This window comes from Daphnia magna, linkage group LG4 (genome assembly GCF_020631705.1).
Source record: "Daphnia magna isolate NIES linkage group LG4, ASM2063170v1.1, whole genome shotgun sequence".
Taxonomy (NCBI): Eukaryota; Metazoa; Arthropoda; class Branchiopoda; order Diplostraca; family Daphniidae; genus Daphnia; species Daphnia magna.
In genome coordinates this window covers 11992764-12014955 of record NC_059185.1, presented here as the reverse complement: position 1 = coordinate 12014955, position 22192 = coordinate 11992764, and the positions used below count along the sequence as shown (strand labels likewise).

At 39.4% G+C, this 22192-nt stretch overlaps 3 protein-coding genes and 4 long non-coding RNA genes across 31 annotated transcripts; 4 read left to right on the top strand and 3 right to left on the bottom strand.

Annotated features, from left to right (window-relative positions):
* Positions 1 to 82: 82 nt before the first annotated feature.
* Positions 83 to 2555, top strand: LOC116920416. Of its 5 annotated transcripts, none has more exons than XR_004392548.2 (8): positions 84 to 217; positions 586 to 744; positions 890 to 1098; positions 1167 to 1292; positions 1379 to 1501; positions 1562 to 1841; positions 1906 to 2060; positions 2118 to 2555. It is a non-coding gene; the product is annotated as an uncharacterized LOC116920416 (long non-coding RNA). The 5 variants fall into 5 exon arrangements; XR_004392550.2 differs by having other exon boundaries at positions 586 to 768; XR_004392549.2 differs by having other exon boundaries at positions 586 to 823.
* Positions 2556 to 3786: 1231 nt separating this feature from the next.
* Positions 3787 to 12122, bottom strand: LOC116920419. Of its 20 annotated transcripts, none has more exons than XR_006645182.1 (15): positions 11875 to 12117; positions 11236 to 11346; positions 10601 to 10702; positions 9837 to 10024; positions 9486 to 9595; positions 8392 to 8756; positions 8249 to 8329; positions 7942 to 8174; positions 7793 to 7887; positions 7433 to 7726; positions 7086 to 7153; positions 6855 to 6992; positions 6624 to 6786; positions 6100 to 6523; positions 3788 to 5399 (listed from the first exon to the last, which is right to left on the bottom strand). It is a non-coding gene; the product is annotated as an uncharacterized LOC116920419 (long non-coding RNA). The 20 variants fall into 20 exon arrangements; XR_006645184.1 differs by having other exon boundaries at positions 7554 to 7726; XR_006645187.1 differs by having other exon boundaries at positions 6855 to 7153; positions 7554 to 7627; positions 7715 to 7726; positions 11875 to 12116.
* LOC116920505 lies at positions 10109 to 10565 on the top strand. The gene is made up of 2 exons (XR_004392739.2): positions 10109 to 10422; positions 10495 to 10565. It is a non-coding gene; the product is annotated as an uncharacterized LOC116920505 (long non-coding RNA).
* A 1399-nt stretch (positions 12123 to 13521) lies between the features above and the next one.
* On the bottom strand, positions 13522 to 15526 carry LOC116920287 (protein Wnt-2b-A). The gene is made up of 5 exons (XM_032926482.2): positions 15393 to 15526; positions 14705 to 14943; positions 14357 to 14637; positions 14001 to 14289; positions 13522 to 13933 (listed from the first exon to the last, which is right to left on the bottom strand). The coding sequence occupies exons 1-5, from the start codon at positions 15464 to 15466 to the stop codon at positions 13671 to 13673; spliced, it is 1146 nt and encodes a 381-aa protein (XP_032782373.2). The 5' UTR covers positions 15467 to 15526; the 3' UTR covers positions 13522 to 13670.
* On the top strand, positions 13809 to 15507 carry LOC116920484. 2 transcript variants are annotated; one of them, XR_004392714.2, is made up of 4 exons: positions 13809 to 13951; positions 14010 to 14296; positions 14384 to 15314; positions 15378 to 15507. It is a non-coding gene; the product is annotated as an uncharacterized LOC116920484 (long non-coding RNA). The 2 variants fall into 2 exon arrangements; XR_006645552.1 differs by having other exon boundaries at positions 14010 to 14301.
* Positions 15527 to 16388: 862 nt separating the features above from the next.
* Positions 16389 to 20488, top strand: LOC116920197 (WASH complex subunit 4). The gene is made up of 7 exons (XM_032926326.2): positions 16389 to 16602; positions 16669 to 16898; positions 16985 to 17272; positions 17335 to 19271; positions 19333 to 19598; positions 19676 to 20277; positions 20339 to 20488. Exons 1-7 carry the CDS (start codon positions 16542 to 16544, stop codon positions 20417 to 20419), a joined length of 3465 nt encoding a protein of 1154 aa, XP_032782217.2. The 5' UTR covers positions 16389 to 16541; the 3' UTR covers positions 20420 to 20488.
* On the bottom strand, positions 20445 to 21807 carry LOC116920366. The gene is made up of 4 exons (XM_032926592.2): positions 21419 to 21807; positions 21123 to 21296; positions 20884 to 20930; positions 20445 to 20802 (listed from the first exon to the last, which is right to left on the bottom strand). The coding sequence occupies exons 1-4, from the start codon at positions 21528 to 21530 to the stop codon at positions 20626 to 20628; spliced, it is 510 nt and encodes a 169-aa protein (XP_032782483.1). The 5' UTR covers positions 21531 to 21807; the 3' UTR covers positions 20445 to 20625.
* Between the last annotated feature and the right edge of the window lie 385 nt (positions 21808 to 22192).

The window sequence follows — 22192 nt, the reverse complement described above, 5'->3', positions numbered from 1 at the left end:
GATTTACCTAAAATATTACATTTCAGCAATGTCCTCTGGCGTCAAAGTCAACAACAGAGCCATCTGAAGTATTTCTGAAGTTTTTGGCAGCGCTGCCAAAGTTTCCTGACTACAGAAAGCGGAAATACTGTCGGAGTCGGACATTGAAGAGAGCTTAGATCAGGCCTGCATCTTACTAAAATTTCTCTTTTTCAGCAGAATGTCGTCGTTGGTGGGTGTAAGTATTCATTGTAGTCGAATTTTAAGTTTTTCTAAAGCTTTTTCTTTTTTTGTATAATTCTAGTTTCTGTTTTATATACTTTGCATGATCCATGTATAAATTTTCAAATTACGTTGGGTTTAATAACTCAAATTAACTACACAATGTTTGGTAATCTATGATAGACAAATGATTTTGTCGATATGTGTTCGTCAAAATTCTTATGTCTCCTCAGAAACGTTTTATTTATCTTATCGTTATTCTTGTCTGTGTTTAGTTTGCAAGGCTAAGGGTTTTAATAGTGTTAGGATTGAGTTGTTAGTCTAGGTTAAATTCCAATGTGTACTGCAGTTAAATAATCAATTGCATTTCTTTTCCATGACCAGTGGCAACTAGACCACAGACTAAGAGTAGGCTGTCGGAGTAGACATCAGTACTACACTTCCACTCGTAGTCTATCCCTAGACGGAAGAAAAAAATGTTTCACAAGCTAAGCAACTGGCAAGAACCATCAGATTCCTTCATTGAGACTAGAGCAAGATGAGGTAAAATTTGTAAAATCTGTAAAGGTAAGAGCAATAATACTGAAAAAATTAAGATTCTTCTTGAAGATGAGGAATTATGGTATAAAACAACTTATGATGTGGATTAATTACTACAGAGCAATCACATTTATTCCTTTTCTTTTAGAGTTGTTCTGCCTAAATGGATGAATCGGGTCGTCGTAATTTTCTTTAAGAGATTATGCAGCCTGTAAAGAAATGTACAGAGTTGCACTATGCAAAATGGAAGTTGAACTCAAGTTGGCCTTTGTGAATTGTTCTTCAGCAATATTTCAATTGGATCTATTGGAAGAGTACTAGAAGCTGCCTTTGTGCATTTTCAAGTTCAAGAAAAAAGTACTGAATTTTAATAGTAAATTTTACTTGAATTTCGTTTCTAGATAAGATCTAATTGAACATTGAAGTAATGTAGATGGACGATGTAGAAAATGGAAATAATCAAGATGGAGACTTCGGTTTAGATGGTAGAATCATATTGCTCGGTGGAGAGAATCTGACTTTAAAAGAGCTGGCGCCGCCGTAGACATCAGGTGGGACTTTTGCATCTTCATCATGAAATTACATATATAATATGAGTAAGCAGGCATTTCATAGAGGTTGTTATTTTATATTGTAGTAAACAGATCTTGTGGCAGGAGAAACTCTTTGTGGAACAATCTAATGCCCTTGTGGTACTACCCGACTTCCAGACCACGCATTGTCACCATTCTACTCGCGAGCTGCCACGAAAACGATATCTGTACTTACCTTTAATGCTACTTTCGTTGGTTTTAGCTAAATCTTAATTTTTATTTTTCAGTTTGTGTTGGGGCAATATGGTTTTGTAGTGATGCCTGCTGATAAGAATCGTCCCGCTACCATACTTTTGAATGCAAACTGAAATCTGTATTAAATTCCGTCGGTATTGCACACCTGGGAGCGATGATAGTTGTTTCGTATGGGCTGGAGCAATTAGTTCTTGATGGTACGGAAAGTGAAGAAAGTTCCCGGTATGGATAGCTTATGACACAACGTTATCAGGCTATGTTCCATCTGATCTCGCATACTGAACGAGTGATGAGCTTTATCAACACGTCTCGGTAATTTACTCTGTTTTTACTACTAAATCTATTTCACTTCCATTGAAAATTTGTCTCATTTTAGACTGCCGCTCTTTTAGCGTTGCGACTGACAACGCACACGCAATTACCGAAATCTGCGGTCTAGATAAGAACAGTGAAAGACAAGAGAATTGCATTTGCCATTTACCCATCCGCCTATTTAATAAACTGCAGTTGCGATTAAACAGTGGACAAAAGGTTTGTTAACTCCATCTGTTTCTCATGTCACTGCAATTAAAACCGATTCGTTAATAGTTTCCAAGGCAATAAACTAATCGTCCTTGCCATCTGCGATATTCTGCAAGGTGATCAAGTGTGCAACTGTTATGTGCCGCATTGGTGAGGCATTTGGAAGGTGCCAAGTGAATTTACCGGATCCATTTCGTCAAATGTCAAAATTGACAAAATATTTTATTATTTTAAATAATCATATTAATTAGAAACTTGCATTGATTAATGTTAACTTCTATATGGATAAAATACGTAGAATGTCAGGAAATCATTTTGATCGTCCAAAGATTTCCCTACTTTCTAAAATGTTTTTTATTTATTCCTTTTGAAGTGCATATCTGTGCTCTTATTTTCTGTGGCCCTGTTTCACTTTGCCTTGTGATAAGTATGTCGTGTCAAGCCGTTACTTTCCTTAGCAGACAAAATTGGAAGTGATCTCGGCAAAAGGGAAATGGAGATATTTGAAATTAGGTTATTATCACCGGGTTATGAGGTTATTCAAAAATCCACATTTATGTTGTATCGTTAGCGTAGAGATCTTCGTCTTCCGCCTTATTAACGCTACGCTATGGTTATTCCTGTTAGGTAAACTAAGACAATAATTTTCTTTTCACTTATTCGATGTAATTTGTTATGCATGTGTATTTTGAATCGACAATAAAAAAAATTATAAAAAAATTTGGTTTTTCAATAACTGTATTCTAAAATATAATGTATAAATAATTTTTTACGGCTTAATTTTGCCGGAATAATTTTATTTTGTGGAAATTTTTTTGTGGAAAATTTTCCCGGTAATTTTCTTCCGGCGGAATATTTCCCGGTAAAATTTTTTCCGCGGAATTTTTTTCGGCAAAATTTTTTTCTGGAAATTTTTTTCTGGAAAATTTTTTAGGGAAATTTTTTTTCCTCCGCAATTTTTCTTCAAAAACACTATTTTAAGTAAAAATAACAAAATTATTACCAAGTCGTCTATGTGGGAGTAGAACCCTTAACCTTTAACTTGCAATGCCGCTGCTCTGCCATTGAGCTACTACTGATACATTTTAATACATTTTTTCTGCATCATATTGCAAAATTCCTCTTAATACTTAATATGTCGAACTGAAGATTCTAACACCAATCATGACACAACGGACGGGCGATGGCCTGGGAATCTCCCAGATCATTGTCCCCACTCAAAGTGGTCGCGTGGTGGTCTGGGGAACCCTGATAAGCTGTCCTGGAAACTTGGCGGTGTATCTTCCAGATTCTTGCCCATGTACCCAATTCCAAGTGTCCATGTGGTGGTTTGGGGAACTCGGTTAAGCTGCCCTCGGAACGCAACGATGTAACGCTTGAATCCCTGTCAGGTGCCCTACTCCAAGTAGCTATGTGGTGGTCTGAGAAACCAGCCGTAGCGGAGTTCACCCCATTTGATAACATAATATTTTTGCAATACACAAGATTATATCATATTGTTTCTTGATTCTTACGGGAATCGAACCCTGAACTTCATGCTTACAATGACAAAGCTCAACCATTGAGCTATAACTCGCGAGTATTGAACAACAATGTCCCTTTGTGATTGAGATAAATCCCGATAACACTTAGAATGAAAAATGTTTCAGCGAATTCTTGTGGAAAAATATTACATATGGACACTTGGAAAAGTAATGGAAAATTATTTCAAGTATAATGATGAAATGTATTTAGTTTTGACCGCTAATGGTGATAAGAACATAAGCAATTCACAATATTTATTCGAAAATATACAATAAATATGATAATACAATACTTTTCGAGAATGGCCACGCCGATCTAATTGGTACGTGGTCTCCATCGGCTGAGGGTAGTTGGGTGGCTAATATAGGACCTCACAGAAGGGTACGCTTTGTGGCCAGTATTAAAGTAGGCTATGATTTTAAATTATAGTTCTAAGATCAGCTGATAGACTGCGTTCTCCAGTTGATAGCAAAACGGAAACAAAACCGACGAACAGTTTGAACATCCAGTGAAAACAAAACATAAAACAATATCACATTTGGATTGGATGAAAGGAACGAAAAGACGATAGAAACCCTATGAAAATTCACCGAGATGTTTCAAAAATTACATTAATTTGTCATGAAGGAAACCACTGTGGCCACGCCAGCTTTGCTTTGTTCTAATTAACACTCGGTACACTAAAGAAGCACATCTGAGAGAAAAGAATTTGTCAGCTCTAGATTAAAAGGGAAAACACCATACAACAGATGCACATTTGGAGCTTGTTGCTAAGATTTAAAAAAAAACAATGTCAACAAAGGCCTCCAACTCTAATGCGATTGCAGCAGAAATGGCGCCAAAATATGTAACGTGACAAGAAAATAAAGTACTGAAAGGTGGAGACAATATTTGTGTCTGTGCAAGGGTGGATCTAGTGCATTTTAAAAATACATGTTAGTTAAGGGGTCTTCTTAAAAAAATTTAGGAAAACGGAAACGATTGAAATAGCAAATCTCACACCCAAAAGACTAGGAGTCGTCAAGATTTCAGGCGTTTCTCTAAACACACGGTGTAACTACACATGCAAAGAAAGAGAAGAAATATCTAACAACTCACCTGGAAGTGGGGTAGAGAATTTTGTTTTCTTTAAGCACAGCACAGCCATTGACAGACGTTTGGTTTACAATGGGCGATTAGTTCGTGGCTTTTGCATTTCCACCAGACTACGAAATGTCGACCAGCTGATCGTTTTTTCATTTCGTTTTCTTTCTTTCTCACTTGTTACAATGGTTACAACCATGAGACAGAGACAGAAAACTCTTGCAATTGTCGTCTTGATAACTCGCCCTGTATGCCTTGTGCAAACAACAAAAGAAGTACGAGTAAGTACACATAAGTACCAAACAAAGAATCATCAAGACTTTAAAACGCAACGACTCCTTCAAGATGAACAAGTAGAATGATCATCATTTCTGAACTGATCAACAGCGATGTCAAATTCATTTCTTTACAAAAAGAAGTAAACTTAATGGGTTTTTAACTTTTTATTATTTTGTTTATTTCTCCCCGATTTCTAGTAGAAATCCTTTCGACACAGAAATGTTGTACTCTCCTAGGCTGTTCCTTTCGAATAAGAAAAAAACACAAAACACATGAATGCAGAATGTTTCTCTTGCAATATCCATCACGGACCCCACATTCGAAAGGAATTTTTTCCAGCCTAGCAAACTTGACTGAAATGCAATTTATTAATATTTCATTAGATAAATGCCTTACCTTTAATGGTAGACTGCTTTCTACTTTCGAACAACCCGTTTTGATAGTCTGTTTTCGCCACGCCATCTATGGTTGATTTTTCAAAGGGCATTAAAATAAATCCACGCAAGTTATAAAATCGACTTAACATTACTCCGTAACAGGACCAAAGCGCAAAAAAAAAACAAACATTTGATAGACTTGCCCTGCATCTGCGACGTTAAGGACATAATGAAACGTAAAAAGGAAAGTTATGAGAGTTGGCCTTGTCATAGTTTTGGCAGCAGCCCTTACAATTCATTTAAATAGTGAAGTCGACTAAATTACCGTAATGCGACTGAAACTTAGCAACCTAGGAGACACGGCGTGCAATTGCATTCGATTATTGATTACTAATCGGCTTTACAGCCTGTTCAAATGGTACACAAATGCTTTCACTTTAATTATTCAACATGATTCCATTTGATTTACGCATTAGTAGTGTTCAAATCAACGTAGCCATAAAACACTTTACGCCCTTCTAAATCTCTCGTTCGCTATAAAAGAAGCTGAAACCGATCCCGACATTCACATGCATCGATTTCTCGTTGATCAAACCAAAAGCTATGTCCGATTGTCGTTTGAAAAATTGATAAGTTCAAAACACTTTTCTTTTACTTTTCCCATTTCTCACTATATTTTGCTTAAAAACGAACCCCACTAGATTAGTCTAATAGTTTTGATAAATGCTAATTGATTTTTTAATTTATGATCCCGCAGACTGAAACATGTTAAAGATAACACTTACGTGCAGCATCTCTGTTGTTTTCGCTATTTTCGCTATTACATGTGGACTGGTGGGTGCCGATTGTTGCTACAAGGTTACCAAATGCTGTTGTCGTGATGGCACAGCTGGAACTCCGTACTGGGGGGTTGAACGTTGCAACATCTTGGGGTGCAACTGCGAATGCGGTTGTCGTCAGGGAACTGTTGTAGCCACATCCTCGTTAAATAATGTCAATGGCCCTAATACGAAGTTTCAAACATTTCTGGATAACATTTCGACAGAGAATTCCATGGGATGGGAGCTCTCATATTTCTGGTGTCGGGGGGTCCACTGTCGCATTCCAAATTTTATCATGCAGGAAGGATTCTAGCTTAGCAATCCAGCCTAATCAATCTGCCACTAATAACGAAGCAAACTTTTCTTCGAGATTTCCAATTTGATTTCTCTAAATAGCGTTATGCAAAAACAATTAAACAACATAATTACGTTCTACTCACTTGCTCAAACTTTGAACTTGATTAGCTTTATTTGAACTTTCAACTTACCTCTGTATTTCTTTTTTATTCAAAATTCCCGTTCACGTGATTTAGATAAAAGCAGGCGTTAGGTAAACATTAGTAACGCAAAACGAAACCCAATTGTAGTCAACTGGTCAAAAACGAATTTCGCGAAGTTATGAGAATTTGAAAAACGACGGAAGCATAAGAACTATATGTGAAACAAATTGAAATTACAGAAAAAGATTCAATAACGTTAGTGCTTAATTTACGTGTTACCACCGTAATTAGAAGATGAATCGATGAACGTTAGTTGTGCAATCCTTCCTACAATCCCTCCAAACTTGCCCCGAGTTTTTCTTTACATTAATCTTTCCACATGTCCAAAAGCTTTTCACGAGTCTTGTTCCCGAACATCTTCGCTTATTAACGCAAAAGTCGTCAAGAAACAAAAGGTATTATCAATCAAAATGGCTACTATCTCTTGTTCCCGACTCTCAAACGTCTTACATGAAGCAAACAGGGATTCCGCAGGATATCGAATCAACTCCTTTTCTATTTGATGCGACGCCTTTTCCCTGTATGGTAATTCAAAGGAACTTGTCGATAAACCTGTAGGTGCAGATGTTCATCGACGCCGAAGAGTTTTGAACAATGCTAGGCACTATCTCAAACACAAAATAACTTATGTCTCGCAATGATCCTCTTTGACGGAATTAGTTTGCCTGTATTGGAAAAACTGTGACGGTACGCACTTAAATTTCATTAAAAATGCTTATCAAAAATTCGAGATGAGGATCACCGCGAAACTTAATTACTTTATGACGATGGCAGCGAGTGTTAAGGATTGTTCAAACCTTTTCGACGACGGTGAGCCAACTTAGTTGAAATGAAGGTTTTGTCTTCAAATAAGTCGTTTCAAGTTCTGAAGGCGCGCTATACTTGGAAGATAATTGAAATTTGGACTTGTTTTTCTACCTGATACTGATACAATAAATAGATTTTGTTCCAGCGTTTGTGGTTTTAGTCTTCGTCTTCTTTTTGCAATAGATCTAAATTATGCAACCTTATTTAAGTAATCGAGAGTAACTCTATATAAAACATATTTCGTTACGCTGCTTTGGCCTAGTATTACACACCGATATAAATATCTGTAATTGGAACGTGATTCTATATAGACCGTGACACGAAATATTTAATAACAAATATCTCATTACCTCTGGCGAGAAATGAAGTTCCAATCCACGGCTTAGGAAGCCGGTGCCTTATCCATTAGGCCACAAAGGCTATGGCATGTTATTTGTATCTAAAGCTAAAAAATACATCAGCAATTTTTCTGTTTGATTTGATAAATAAGACGTATTACACATAGTATCTGCTATGCACCAATCAATACAATGCAACCCAAGGTGACGACTGAAATCTTCTTTTTTCAAGCAACCAGCCAACTCCAATCCGAATACATCCGATTTGTACGTAAAACCACTCAGGAGGTGGTCATTGCCCTTGATAAATATACGATCCTGACGTCGCCTACTAGGTATGGTTAGTCGCTCGTTTTGTAGGGCATAGGGCAATTTAGAAGCCCCATGAATTATTCTGAAAAAAAAAAAAAAAAAAAAAAAAAAAAAGTTTGTACGTGTCACTATGCAATGGTTTAACTGATCCCCTACCTTCCCAAGACACTTGACTAATGAAGGGAACACCGAACACAGCAAGCGTTCGGTGTCCCAAGCATTTCCGGTAGCTCATACCTAAAGGGTAAAACATGAAAATTTATGACCTAAGTATGGATAGTGAATTTCTCAATAATTACGTAGATCCATAGCAATCAATACAACTGAGCACTTATAGCATAACATCACGCTCAAGCTGCTTTGCTAATGCTGATTTCATAATTGCTGCTTTCGTTCGTGAAGGCTTGACGAACGAATGCTACAATCATGTTACCAGGTGGGATTCCACAGAGCTTAGGTAATGCTTCAGTCAATTCTGGGATTGTACTTTTGAGTCAGCCACTTATGGCGCCAAGTGTTCTGTTCAGGGTCTAAGTGTGCCAGACGCAACGCAATTGATCTTTGCTTCTTCTTGGTTGGGTTAGGGTTGGGGCTTCTCCATAGGTCGGGGGCCTTGCTGCAGACCGACACACCAGGGTCGACTTCAACATCCATGGTAAGAGATCTACTTAAAAAAAAAAAGGAAAAAAACCATTCCATTTTATGATCATTTGCTCATGCAAGTTAAATTACATTTTTTTTTTCTTTTACCATTGATAGATTTATATTTTCTATACATACACATTTGTTTTGTTTTTACGAACTATCAGTCAGCAGAACACCCAATTGTTACAAAAGCTGTAAAATAACTGACAGAAGTTTTATCAACGCTATTTTTTCCGACCTACTGTCCTGTCAACATGAACTAATTCGTGTGACAATATCTTGTGCGTGTGAAAATTGTTGTGTCATAGGGAGGAATAACCAGATGTTACAGGAATTACGAAATGAGTCCTATCAACGTCACTTTTCCCCCTCATCCAGTCACCACGCACTAATTGCCATTCACTAATTTTCTTGACACGCGTGTCTAAATTTGTCTCAATGGGAGGGAAACCTGTTACTAAATTTAACTAATGCCCTATTTTTTTTAGTACAAACGATGTTTAAACGTCAGTTTGTGCTTTCAATGCACACGTCGTTGTGAATAATGCAGCGTTTAGGGGAAATGACACGGATATCACGAAACTCAACAAAATCTACAACGATAAAAGAATGTTCACTAAATGAGAAAAACAATATGACGGGAGATTTCTTTAAGCATTGCATCACATCAGTCATAGTCTGTGACTCTCACAATACATAAAAAAGACATGTTTACACTCTAATATAAGGATTGGGAAAAATCACTCACCAAACAATTATGAAACCCATCTGGAGGTTACTAGTGAAGGAGATATTGCGGTGTGTACATGACAAGAAAACAGCTGCTGCAATGGTAACAAGAACTGCAATAATCATATCCTGTAAAATTCATGCAATTAAATTATTAACTCTTATTATTTTTTTTTAAATAGAAGATAGCAAAGACTTCCCATTAAATTAACTCCCAATGCAGAAGTCCACGTCATTTGTCAAAGTTGAACTTGGGTCACTCGGTGTAAATTCATTTCCATAAATTGAGACTGAAAATTTCTGACTGCAATATCGAACTATCTCGTTTACTTTAACACCCTTGGAACAACAATTTCTTGTCTTGTAATACCTCACTGGTAAAAAACGGTGAATTCCTTGGAAAAAACTAAGAAACGGTGAATTCCTTGGAAAAAACTAAGTCTGGAAATTCAATAGTTTTCGTTGTAATGTGCTGCTGTACTTCCATTCCACTTGATACCGCACCAGGATAATGGATACACTAGAAAACGTTGCCAGATCCAACCCAAAAATCAAAATCTAAAAAATAAAGGAAAAAAATATCAGAAAGGAATACTCTTTTGCGGGGAATACTATACAAAAAACCAAGGGTTTTGGGTCGAGGCATGGTCGGGGCGGTTGAGTGATTTTGCGCGTGGTAGCACTGCCATCTATCAACAAACGAGTTTCTGCGTGACGTGAAACAACACACCCGCAAGAGGCGCTCCCACCGGGCGGAAAATAACTCTTGCGCCCCGACCCAAAACCTCCCGTTTTTTTTTGTACAGTAATCCCCGAACGAAGAAAAACAAAAATGAGTGCGCCTAACAACTGATCGAAAGCAAAAAATGTGCAAAAGCTAACGACAGAGGTTTTACTAGCAGCCTGAAAGTTTCATCGTGACCAGCATAGAGCTATGAGCAGGCTTTCGATATAACGTAATAAATCTCAGACAAAACAAGACTCTTCCAACATTTCTTTCCCACCTCATGAAATGTCATTGCCACTAGGAGAGTAAATGGTGGATGAAAATAGAATCGAGCAAAACAAAGCTGGCATTATAGATTTAGAATATTGAAAACACGATCTACTTGAAGATAATGCAGATTTGCCTACCTTCTGTCATCGGGACATGTTGCTCCATAAAGGAAGATGGCTTTCAGGAATCCCATAATTGCCAATACTGGACAGGTGAACTGTGAGTAGGCACATACTGGTCTGTCAAATGAATTGAATAGAAAAACGAAATCAATTTGAATTCTAGTAAAACTTGCAAATGCAGAAATAATTAGTTGAGCATGTTCTTATTCCACTACATATTGGTAGTGTAAAGAAATTTGCAAAAAGAAAAATTGATGCTTAAGAACAAGCTTTGTTAGAACTGTTGCAGTTGCACTGCTTAGCAAGTGTTAAGACTTAGGGTAATGTAGCCTATATGTTGTCTAAGGTCGAGAGAAACGATGTGTATGTCGAACCAAATTAGACATTTAATCTGAGTTAAATGACTGTCCACTATTCTTGATTTTCAAAGACCAATCATCTTTGCCGGAAAAGAGAGTATCTCATTTACTATCACTGAGCTACCCCACACACTCCTAAAGCTAAGGACTGATGTGAATAATGCATTGTCAGTCTTGCTTAAGTGTTCCAGCTGAGTACAAAAAGTAGAGAATATGATAAGAAATCTAAAATTTCTCCAATACAAAATCGTTATAGCATTTCTCAATTTAATGTTAATGAACAACACCTACCTTAGTAATCATATGAAGCAACTCAGAAGTCACTTGAAAATTAAACTCTAGCTGCATAGAAACAAATAAATGCTGCGACAGGAAAGGCACATTGAGGAGAATTCATCCTACCTATAATGAAAATAATGGAAACAGTCATTATATCAAGATTTATGGAAAACTAAATCCTCTATTGGTAAAGAAAATGGAACTGACAATAGTGAATACAAAATTCATCAATTATTATCAACTATAGCACATGTTGAATTTCCCAGTTTAGACCTAAGTGGAAATGTGCGAGTTGTATGGCGAGCCAATGGGTTTTCCCGCGAACTGGACGGGCTCGCCACAGACAGACAATGCTCGCGCCATATTGATAAATGGATCCCAACAAGTATTTTACGGGAATCCGTGAAAGGTTTCGCCACAAGTATTACAATTTCGAAGCAATTGCACGATTGATTCACAACAACTCAGAATTGAAACAACTGAACTGTATATGTGTGGTTTTGCTGTACGTGCATACTCTTTACTCAGTTTGGAGCAGCAAAAACTACCAACCACCTACCACATGCAGCATGCAGCACTGAGCAAAGCAGATATTAGGGAAGCTAATGATAGTTTCAACTTTGTACCTAATAGTTAATACAATAAACTTACCTACTCAGGATTGAAATAACCATGTCAGGATGGTTTTTGAAAAATCAACCGACTTGGTTTTGATCATTCGAAAATGCCGACCACACATCAACCTCACCATCGGGGTACTGCTACTGCAAAAGTGCAGAGTGCAGAGTGCAGAGTGCAAATCACTTTTAAAAAAGCTGCAAAGAGCAAGCAAACTTCACATTTCGACCACCAGATGCCATGTTTGGAAACACTCACTACGATTCTGGTCTTTATGTCGCGCCAGTAAAGTATCGTTCAGACTACAGCTCTTTTCTACGTATAACGTATAACGTATAACGTTAAAAGTTTACGTTTGTACTTCGTAAATTTCGCTGCGTTTTTTACGGAGCCATATTTACGTAAATGTGTTCGTAGACTGTTCAGACTACACTGTCAAATTTACGTAGAGTAGGCTAGATTCTGCGGAGATTCTAGCGTCTGCTGTAGATTTTTGTACCTGTTGTAGCTCTTTGTTATATTTATTGATAAAAGTTCTGAGGACAAAACGTTCTTCTTCTGACCAATTTCTTGAAGACCTAAAATAGAATAAGCAATAAACAAAAATAGTTGCAAAAGATTTCATGACATAATATTTACTTTTTGATTTTCTTTATCGGTGATTTTTTGGGGGGTGACTTGAATTTGTTAGGGGAATTCTTTTTGGCAACTTTAGTAGGCCCCATATTTATTTTAAAAAAAAATTAAAAAAATTAATTATTAAATTTACAATTCTACACCTGACATATCCCAGAATGAATAAACAGGAGAGAAAACCTGAAAAAAACAAAAGAATGTAGACAAGCGTAATAGATTTTGGCTACGTAGTGCGTAGAACGTCCCAAAAACTTATGTAAAAATGAGATCAATCTCATTTTTACGTACGCTCAGTTTTGACTTCGTTTTGACTACGTTTTGAGTTTACGTATTACGTACTACGTAGAGCGTTGTGTCTGAACACTCTTCCGTTCCCAGCTACGTAACTCGGAGCGTAAAAACGTTATACGTAGTACGTAAAACGCTCAAAAAGGCTGTAGTCTGAACGTGGCTTAAGATACGTTGTACGCAACAGCATGGCGTGAATCGTGAACGGAGGCGGTGTCGTCAATTCATCATTGTATATTAAAAGAAATTTTACTCTTTGTTTTTATTTTTATTAATTTTATTAAATCTGTTTTATTTTATTTGATAGATTGTTTTTTAATTAAGCCAGGGTTTTAATTGAAATTATTGTAAGAATCAGGCAATCAGCAATGTGGCGCCAGTAGCTCCCGTCTGCTCCCGCCATTTTATACACGCTTCAATACTTAAAATTGAATACATTAAATTACACTTATATTACGAAGAATCTAGAAATTATGGTAAGAACATTTAAAAAGTAACGAGCTAATGACAATCTCCTAACGAAGGGCCGTTGGGGGTTTCCCTTCAGCCTCCACCTCAATCAGCCTCAGCCATTAATAGTGGTGTCACGTCCACCATTTTCAAGAAGAATAAGAATATTTTCTTACGTATTTTATAATTTTTTTATCTCTTAATTGTCTCTCAAGACTTGGCTCTTTTCATTGGCAGAGCTGTTTTTGGATAGAATCTCAGCAAATGGACTTAAAAGTATCTTTTTTTAAGAAAGAAAAAGAACCATTGTTCAGCAATTGTTAAGACGTTAATTTCTGTTCAGATACTTTAAATTTGATACTATATACAATGCGCTCACCGAGACGGATAAAAAGACAAGCCAAAGAAATATTTCGACAACATAATAACATTTAGAATTAGATACGAGTCAAGTGTCATTCCTGTGGCGGTTGGTTCTGTTGTTTAGTCGAATTGAATTTGTTGAGTTCGAACGATTGCAATGGTTTGCAGAAATGCTCGTCCTTCCACTGCGTGCACGTTTTGCATTCGACGGAACAACACCATTTGAAGGTGCAATTGCAAGGTGTTGTCACGAGAACTCGTCTGGTGTCGTAGCCACGACCGCAGCACAACAAATCGCATCCATCGATACCTTTCGATGTTTTATTGCATGGTCTTCCGGCTGTACCAATCGAACCTGGGATTTTAAAAAGTGGTATTAGTTTGGTCGATTAAAATTTGAGAATTTAACTAATGTCACTAACCAATTAAAGGGTCAAAGGAGCAATAGTCCGACGAGTGTTCCAGGTAAACGAGATCGTGAACTTGAGGTGGATTGGTCTTGAGACTCTTCCGGTTGTCGTTGAGATGATCAGCTGTGATGAGTGTAGTTCCAGAAGGATCAGAGCTCACTTCTAAGGAAACATCGTATTTCTCCTTCAAGTAAGAACCAACTTCGCGGAATTCCGGCAGAGTGGTCCAGCAAGTGCGAACGTTGCAAGCTCCCGATACTCCGTGACATTTGCATTGATGCCTCATCAATTTGTGAAGAGCCTACATAGTAAAGTAAAACATTTATTTCTGAACATCAACAAAATAAATCTGCTTTGTGTATTCTTACCTTGCGACCGACTCGGTTGTTGTGTAGGTTCATCAAAGCCCGAGAATCTCGCATCTTTCGCTCGCGGGCATCGATAAATTGCCTAGCGAAATTGCTTCCATAGCGAACGTTAGTGGAACATCCCCCCCAGGCGAATTCACCTTGCTGGTCGTGGTGCTTGCCCAGTCTTGTCTTGTCGCAAGCGCAGTTGAGAAGATCCCCACGGTTGCAAGCCCGAGAGATGGAATGGACGACTCCAGCCGAGCTGATGGCGTACACAAAAGCCGCTTCCCGACTTCCAGCTATTCCAAACACAATCGAAATTAGTCGGCGTTTTCATTTGAGAAACTTGGCAAAATCAAAACTTACATTTCACGAGGGATTTCCCAAAGACGGAGGCATCCCTATCGATGGTGGAACAATTCCATCGGTGTTGACGGAATTGATACTGGCATTCTTTGATTCCGGTAGCAGCACCTTCGCCAACCTGGATCATGTGATCCGGATGCTTCTGGCAAAGCCGTCGTTGTTTGCGTTCCATGCCGGGGATGTGGTCGCAATACATTCTCGGATTAGTTGCTGTGCCCAGTTGAAATTTGCTCAGGAACCTTGTTGTTTTCAAAAGAATATTATTTATTATTGGAAACAAAAGGGTTTTTTTTTTTGTTTGTGATGGTACACGGCTAATTGGTTTATAATATCCGTGCCAAAGTTTGACCAATATGGTAGGACACTACTACGGGATTTGGTTTATTTTTTTCTTTCTAGCGGTACGCACTCTAACAAAGTAATTATCGAAGCCTTACATCACATTGGGCAATCGAGCGTATAGGAAACTGAGACACCCTTCAACCCGAGGATTTACTTACTAAAAATAAAAGGCAACCCTAGCAAAATTGTTATCGTTTCACGAGTATAAAATTGAGCTAAATTCCGTTATAAACGGCGGGCATTATTACAACTTCCCTAAACATAATCGGTTAACCCCTTTTTTTTTTCTTCTGGTAGAAAAGCTGATAGTAATTTTTGATTTCTTAAACAGGTAATTTCAACTTACCACCAAGTGGATGAAACGAAATTAGGAATGGTGATGACAGCAAAGAACAAAACACTGATCCAGTGGCAACGCATTTTTTTTTTTTAAATAGTTAACTCGAGAAAAGTATCGGAGTGATGATATCCGAAATCAGCACAAGTGTAACACTGAATCCTCTCAATCACGGAAGAAATCAATTGAAGCGACGAGCCATGCACACAAGGTGTACACACTTAACAAAGCCGTACGAGTAATTGATGTGTAACTAAGAAGAAGTAAAACAAAAAGTGTTGTACTCGGCTTGATATCCAGGACGGGAATAAATACTTTGGTCACCCTGTCCAGCTACATATACGGTGGACTCCAGAAACAAAGTCAACGAGGGGGTTGGGGTGGGTGGAGCGACGGGCGCCAGGATATCAGTCAAGTTCGATTCATTTTTCTGTTTTCACCTGAATTATTGCACAGAATGTGCGGGGCGGAATCGTGAGAAAATTCTCCGATTTCGCACCTCGTCAGTCCGCTACGATCGAACCCTCCGTCGAGACCCCCCAAACTGTATCTCAGGTGGGTTGTTTAAGTCAAACCGCTATCTGCTCTTAGCTCCGGAGTGTGACCTTGCGCGTTCACTTTTTTCTCACCATTTGATACGTACGGTACGTACGTTCGCATATAGCACCCACCCATTTTTCGGGGTGGTGTGAATCACCCAACCCTATCTAACTCTTTAATTCCCGATGGGGCTGTATAAAACAAGATCAACCCGGCGTCATTAGTTTTCATCATATTGGATTGAGGCGAGTGGTAAGAGGGCGATTAATCCCCAATCGATTTCTAGATTCGAAAAAATTTTTTTCTCACGATGTTTAGACCGTGGGAAACCATCGCTGATTCTGTTGCTTAAAAAATGAATTAACCATCGACGTCTATTTGCTTTTTTTTTTTTTTTTTTTTGTTATCTTCATCGAAACAGTTTAAGTCAAATCAGGCAACTTTGCCTGTTATACCAGACGACGGATTCCTAGAATTTAAAGAATTTCCCCCTGTTTTTTTTTTCTTTCGAAGAGCATGCGTGTATTTTTATATGTCTGGGCATTTACAAATGATTTAATTGATTCCTTGTGTTAACTTCCTTAAAAGGTTTTGTTATAAAATAAAATAAAATAAAAAATGGTTGGGGTGAACGGCAATTCTTCTGGCAGCCACGAATATGGCAGATACGCTGCTGAAAGTTAGTTGATTCTTGTCCATTAGGTTTTTAGATTTGCTCACTACATTTTTTTTTCATGTTTCTTAGAAGTTGCGAAAGAATATGTCACGAGAGAGTTCAGTGATTTCATGGTCAAATGTGGTACAGAGCTAGAGGCCTTATCCCAACTTCACGAAAGTTTGGGCAATGAAAATGCCAATCAAATTATCTGCCTAGACTCTGTTCCCACGGAAGATCTTTCTTTGGTCAACCTTGTCCGTTCTGATCATGAAGAACTGAGGAAAGTTGTTCTTGCATTAGGACACTTAGTCAGCGAAGTATGTGTGTTTTTGTGATTATGCGTTGGTCACCTTCAATATTGTTTGCTAATTGTCTTTTACACAATTTTCTTTTCTACATGCAGATGGACTTTCTTGTTGAAGAAGGAAGATCATTCTATTACCCCTTCCTCTATTATGGTGAGGGTGTGGATGAAAAGACTCTCCAAGCTGGAGAAAGCCATGTGTGTGCTGGAAGAATGGTTGAAACCTTGCAGAAACTGTTAAACTTTGTAAACTACTGTTACAAAGTTATTAAAAATGTGGTTGGTCAGCTCTCTAGATTGTACTGCAGTTCTAATGTAGGACCAAAATATTTTGAAGTTGGGGATACCCACTTTAAAATTATTTTTGAAAGAATGGGGTGTGTGCTGGTATGAATCATGTTTATTCTTTTGTTTTTTCCTTAAATGAGAAAACCTGTCTTTTCACGCAGTCTGTCTTGGTGAATTTGGATTCCATCATCAATCGGAACAATTTGCTTAGAGAACACGTTGCCCAGTTGCAGCATGTGGTGAGATCCATTGAACATAACGCTTCCAATTTCGACACTACACCAGAAGACTTGAGGCTGCTGGACTTGTCTCTCGATGAAATAACAGAAAAAACTCTCTCGGGGACGCTATTTCTGAGATGCGTGACCCAGAGCTTCCCTACCAACAACAACAAAGTCTTATTAGACGAATTTTCAGCAAATATTAAAGGTTTCTTAGAAGAACTATCATTCCGGCTAGACAAAGAAGGCGAACGAGATAATCTTGAAAACATGCAAAAATTTCTCAACGTTGTATGCTTATTCATCCTGCACGCTCATCTCGGCCTTCGTGTGGATAACAGACAACTTAAAACAATTCTCGATGTGGCCAAAAATTCCATCGTAGCCGTTCCATTGGTGGGATCATGTCTTTGGTTCCCGGATCAGTTCCTTTCTCTTTACCTACCCCGAGGAGATCGCGCTGTTGACGCCAAAATGCTGGAAAATGTCGCCTCTGCCCGGTTCCAGTATGTCCGCCAACGTTCACAGCAACTGGCTAAAGATGTTCAAATGTGGAACACAAAAATCGTATTGTGGCTCTCGCGATTGAGCAGCCAACATGTCAACAGCCAAGAAGAATTAACTAATCAATGCTGTTTAGTTCTCCAAGGACTACGTTACGTGTCCAGATTGAGCGGTATAGTTCGATTGTTATTGAACCTTCATTTAGCCATCCAGCCCGTCATATCTAAAGGCACTGTCGTGGCCGCTTTTCAAACGTTTGAGCTCATCAAAACTTTACAAAAGGCAATTGAGAAACAGCTGACCGAGTATCCACAGTCATGGATGCATCTTCAGCAGCAACTCCGCCGTTCCGTCTTGGAAGTAGTCCAACTTGCAGCCAGAAAATTAGCCAGCGAACAGAACAATAAAAAACGACCACGCAAATCTATCGGTTCGGCTTTGGCACTGGCAGAGAGAACTCTGGCTGGACCGTGCACAGCTTTACGTGTTTCAACGATCCGCATTAGCCTGGCTATTGCTTGCACTGCTTTTCGCGACGAAGAATTGTCTCTACTGGCCCATCGGTTGCAGAAAATGGAGCTCATGTCGATCGGAATCCGCCATCGTTTAGCAGAGCTGGCTGATTGCGAAGTGTTTTATTGGCATAAATCACTCGTTAATACGTACCTGCCCGATGCCCGCGAACGACGTATTGAATCGTCTCGATTGGGGCAGACCTTACTGGCCGCCATGGACTGCCAAAGAGCTCTTGGAAGTGTTAAACATCTTTCACATCCATCTCAACTGGTGGATAGCCATCAGCAATTCATCCGTCGTGCCCTGGAACTTCATATTTTGGAGCCGTTGTGTGCTGCAGTCGAGACGGAATTGCGCATCCAATCGCACGCCCATCTTCATCCGACACCACGCAATCCGTTCAAAGAACCTCCTTGTTTGAATACGCTGGGAGACTTGCCGTTGGGCTCGCACGAACAGGTGAACGTCCCGCACGAGGTGGAACAATATCTCGGCAAAACGTTTTACAATCTCGCTGCGCTGGCGTCGCATGATTGGCGAAAGTATGGGCAGATGAGGATCTTGGCTGGATCGGCTTTCAATTTGAAACCGTTACCCGATAGACTGCCCAGTCAAACCCTCGAGCAAGGCCTCGACGTCCTGGAGATTATGCGAAATATCCACCTGTTTGTGGCCCGCTTTGGATACAATCTCAACAACCAGTTCTTTGTCGAGCAGTCGAGTACCAGCAAACACTTGAGCACGATCGGGATCAAACACGCGGCTAATTCGATAAGGACTCACGGCTCAGGTGTCGTCAACACGGCCGTTAATTTCACTTATCAATTTCTGCGCAAAAAGTTTTTCGTCTTTTCTCAGTAATTTAAAATTTTTTTCACCTTTTGAGATAAGGATTTTAATTTTGTTTATTTTCTAAAGGTTTCTTTATGACGAGCATATTAAATCAAGGCTAATGAAGGACGCTCGTTATCTACGCGAATTGAGCGAAGGCAAAGATTCTGCTCTCAAATATCCGTACGAACGGGCAGAGAAATTCCATCGAGGCATCCGCAAATTAGGACTCAACTCTATCGGATTGAGTTATCTGGATCAATTTCGCATACTCATTACTCACCTGGGCAACGCCCTTGGCTACGTACGAATGCTGAGAAGTGGGTCCATTCATTGCAGCGCTGAATCCTGTGGTATTTTTTTTAATCATTTTTAAGATTCAAATCTCTTTAGCAGTCCATTCTCAAAAATGTTTGTTTGAAAATTGCAGCTCCAGTTCCGGATTTGGCGGAACTCGTTTATCTCAACGAATCCGGAGTAGATCATCAACTGGGAAGCAGTTCCAGTAGCTTGAAGAATCACAACGATACGATGGATATGGCCGACGGGTTATTCGAATCGTTAGCCAAAGCCAATCCGGCTCTCTCGAGCCTGTCCGAATTGTCCAGCAAAGCGTTGGATAAGGTGCTGGACGATTTGGCTCAAAACCTGTCTGAGAGTTCCGACTATTTCAAACTTCTGGTCGACGTGTTCCGCCCGTTTTTCCGTGATCCCCGTCATTCACATTTACGCCATTTTTACGTCATCGTTCCACCGGTGACAGTCAACTACGTGGAACACATCGTCACCTGTAAAGAGAAGCTGATGAAAAAGAACAAACAGGAAACGTCCACTTTCACCGACGACGGATTGGCCATGGGATTGGCCTATTGTTTGTCCGTTCTGAATCAATGGAAGGATTTCGACGCCCTGCAATGGTTTTCATCCGTCAGCGAATTTTTTGAACGCGAACGAAAAATTGCCGGACACCAATCGCAGGCAAGTCAGGACACCCTGTCACTGACGCTCCACCGACTGGACACTTATCAGCAGGTAAAAACTAATAAATTGGAGTTGATTAACAAATTGGGCTTCATTTACCTGTTTGTTCCAGGAATTTCAATTATTATTCTACAACCTGAATAGCGCCAGAATCTTTTTCCGCCACGAACGGCCCATTATTCCAGTATCTTAATCTAGTCTTCAATTATATCAGCAGGTGGTTCGAACAAATTTATTATAATACTAATCGGAAAAGCGGCCATTCTTCTTCTTATTTTTTCAATAATTAATTCAATACAGTTGAATAATAATAATTAAAAAAAATTTTTTGATCAAAAAACGCAGGAGAAAGACAGATATGACTTAGAATAAATTGTACGAACGAGGAAGTTAATTTCATCAAACTGTTGATGCGTTGGCTAGTAGCATTATTGCGCTGTAGATTAGGAAGAACGAGACTGACGACAAGATTGGCATCAAGTTGGTCGCCGGATTGCATCCGTCGCTCTGGCAAGTCAAAATGCATCCGGCCAGACTTTCGTGTTCGTATTTAAATTCTCCGCACTGATTCTCCATCTGATTTAGTTGGGGGGAAAAGGTAAATATTTTTAATTTATTTCAAATGTTTTTGAAAAGAAATAAATTGCTATTATTTACGTTTTCCAGGGTGCATGTGCGGATGACTAGCTTTTCTCTGGTGCCATCTAAAGGGTCAATCAAGGTATAACAACAAATCCAAAAATGAGACAAAAACGGTTTGAAAATAGTGAAGAAAATCGTTAGTCGATCATTAGGATCAACGAAAAAGGGGAAACAAAAAACTGCACGAGGTCGTCAAGAGATGGAACACTAATCGGTTTTTGTAGGAAAGAATAGTCATTTAGACTTGGACTTACAGACCGTGCCGACGACCTTAACGCAGAAATTGGCCGGAAATTTGCCCACGTGACCTTCTTTGGGCACCATGCAACCGGTTTCGTAAACGGACGTGGCTGGATGGAAAGGATCTTCGCAGCTCATGTTGGTGCCGTTTCGTGATGAACACGTGTAACAGCTGATACTGCCCTCGGCTACCGAAAGTGCACAGACAGATGGAAGGCAATCATTATCATCAATGCTATAAAAGTAAGAATTTGACACAAAAGTTGTTCTTTTTTAGACTAGAAAAGCAGAGAAAAGATGTTGAAAAAACCTGTTGGCGAGATAATGATCAGGATCAGCCATAAGGCCACCAAGGACGACAGAGACGACACTGCTGTGGTGTAGTGGCAGCGGTTGTTGTTGGCCTTGAGAGACGCACCCATGACTCTTTGTTGCGCGTGATGGTGGCTGGAAGTGAACGAAGAGACGTTGCCCAACACGACGACGACGCTGGAAGAGACGGGCACGCGCTTCGCCTTTTTTTTTTTATTCCGGCAGGGTTGTTGAAGGTGTTGAAACTATGGCCGCCTAGTGTAGGGTTTGAGAGGTAGCAGCAGGAGCACGTAAAAAGCTCCAGTTATTGATGTAATGACGTCACGACGCAGAGACGGAAGAGAGGAGAGAGAGAGAGAGAGAGGCTAGAAGTGAATCGAGTCGGAAGAATCAGACGGAAGAGGAGGAATGGAGGACTGGCCGCTCGATAACAGATTCAGTTCTTACCCCTCCCCTACTCTCCCTCCTCCGGGACTCGAAACGACGCTGCGTGAAGGGGGTGGGTAGGATTTGCACTGAGGCGCCACGACGCCTAGCGGCTAAAAGTGGCAACTTTCGCTTAATTATTTCTCACATTCGGGAGGGATCCCTTCAGGTTATTAATAATAATCACTAAGCTTTTCATCGAAAATCGAACGAATTAAAGTTGTTCTTCCTTTTTTTAAAACGCCACTCGAAAACTACCTCTTGAAATCGCTCCTTCAAGTGGCCATTGGAAAATTGGTAGATGAATAAGCTCCTCCTCTTCGTCCCAACCACATGTCCTCATGTG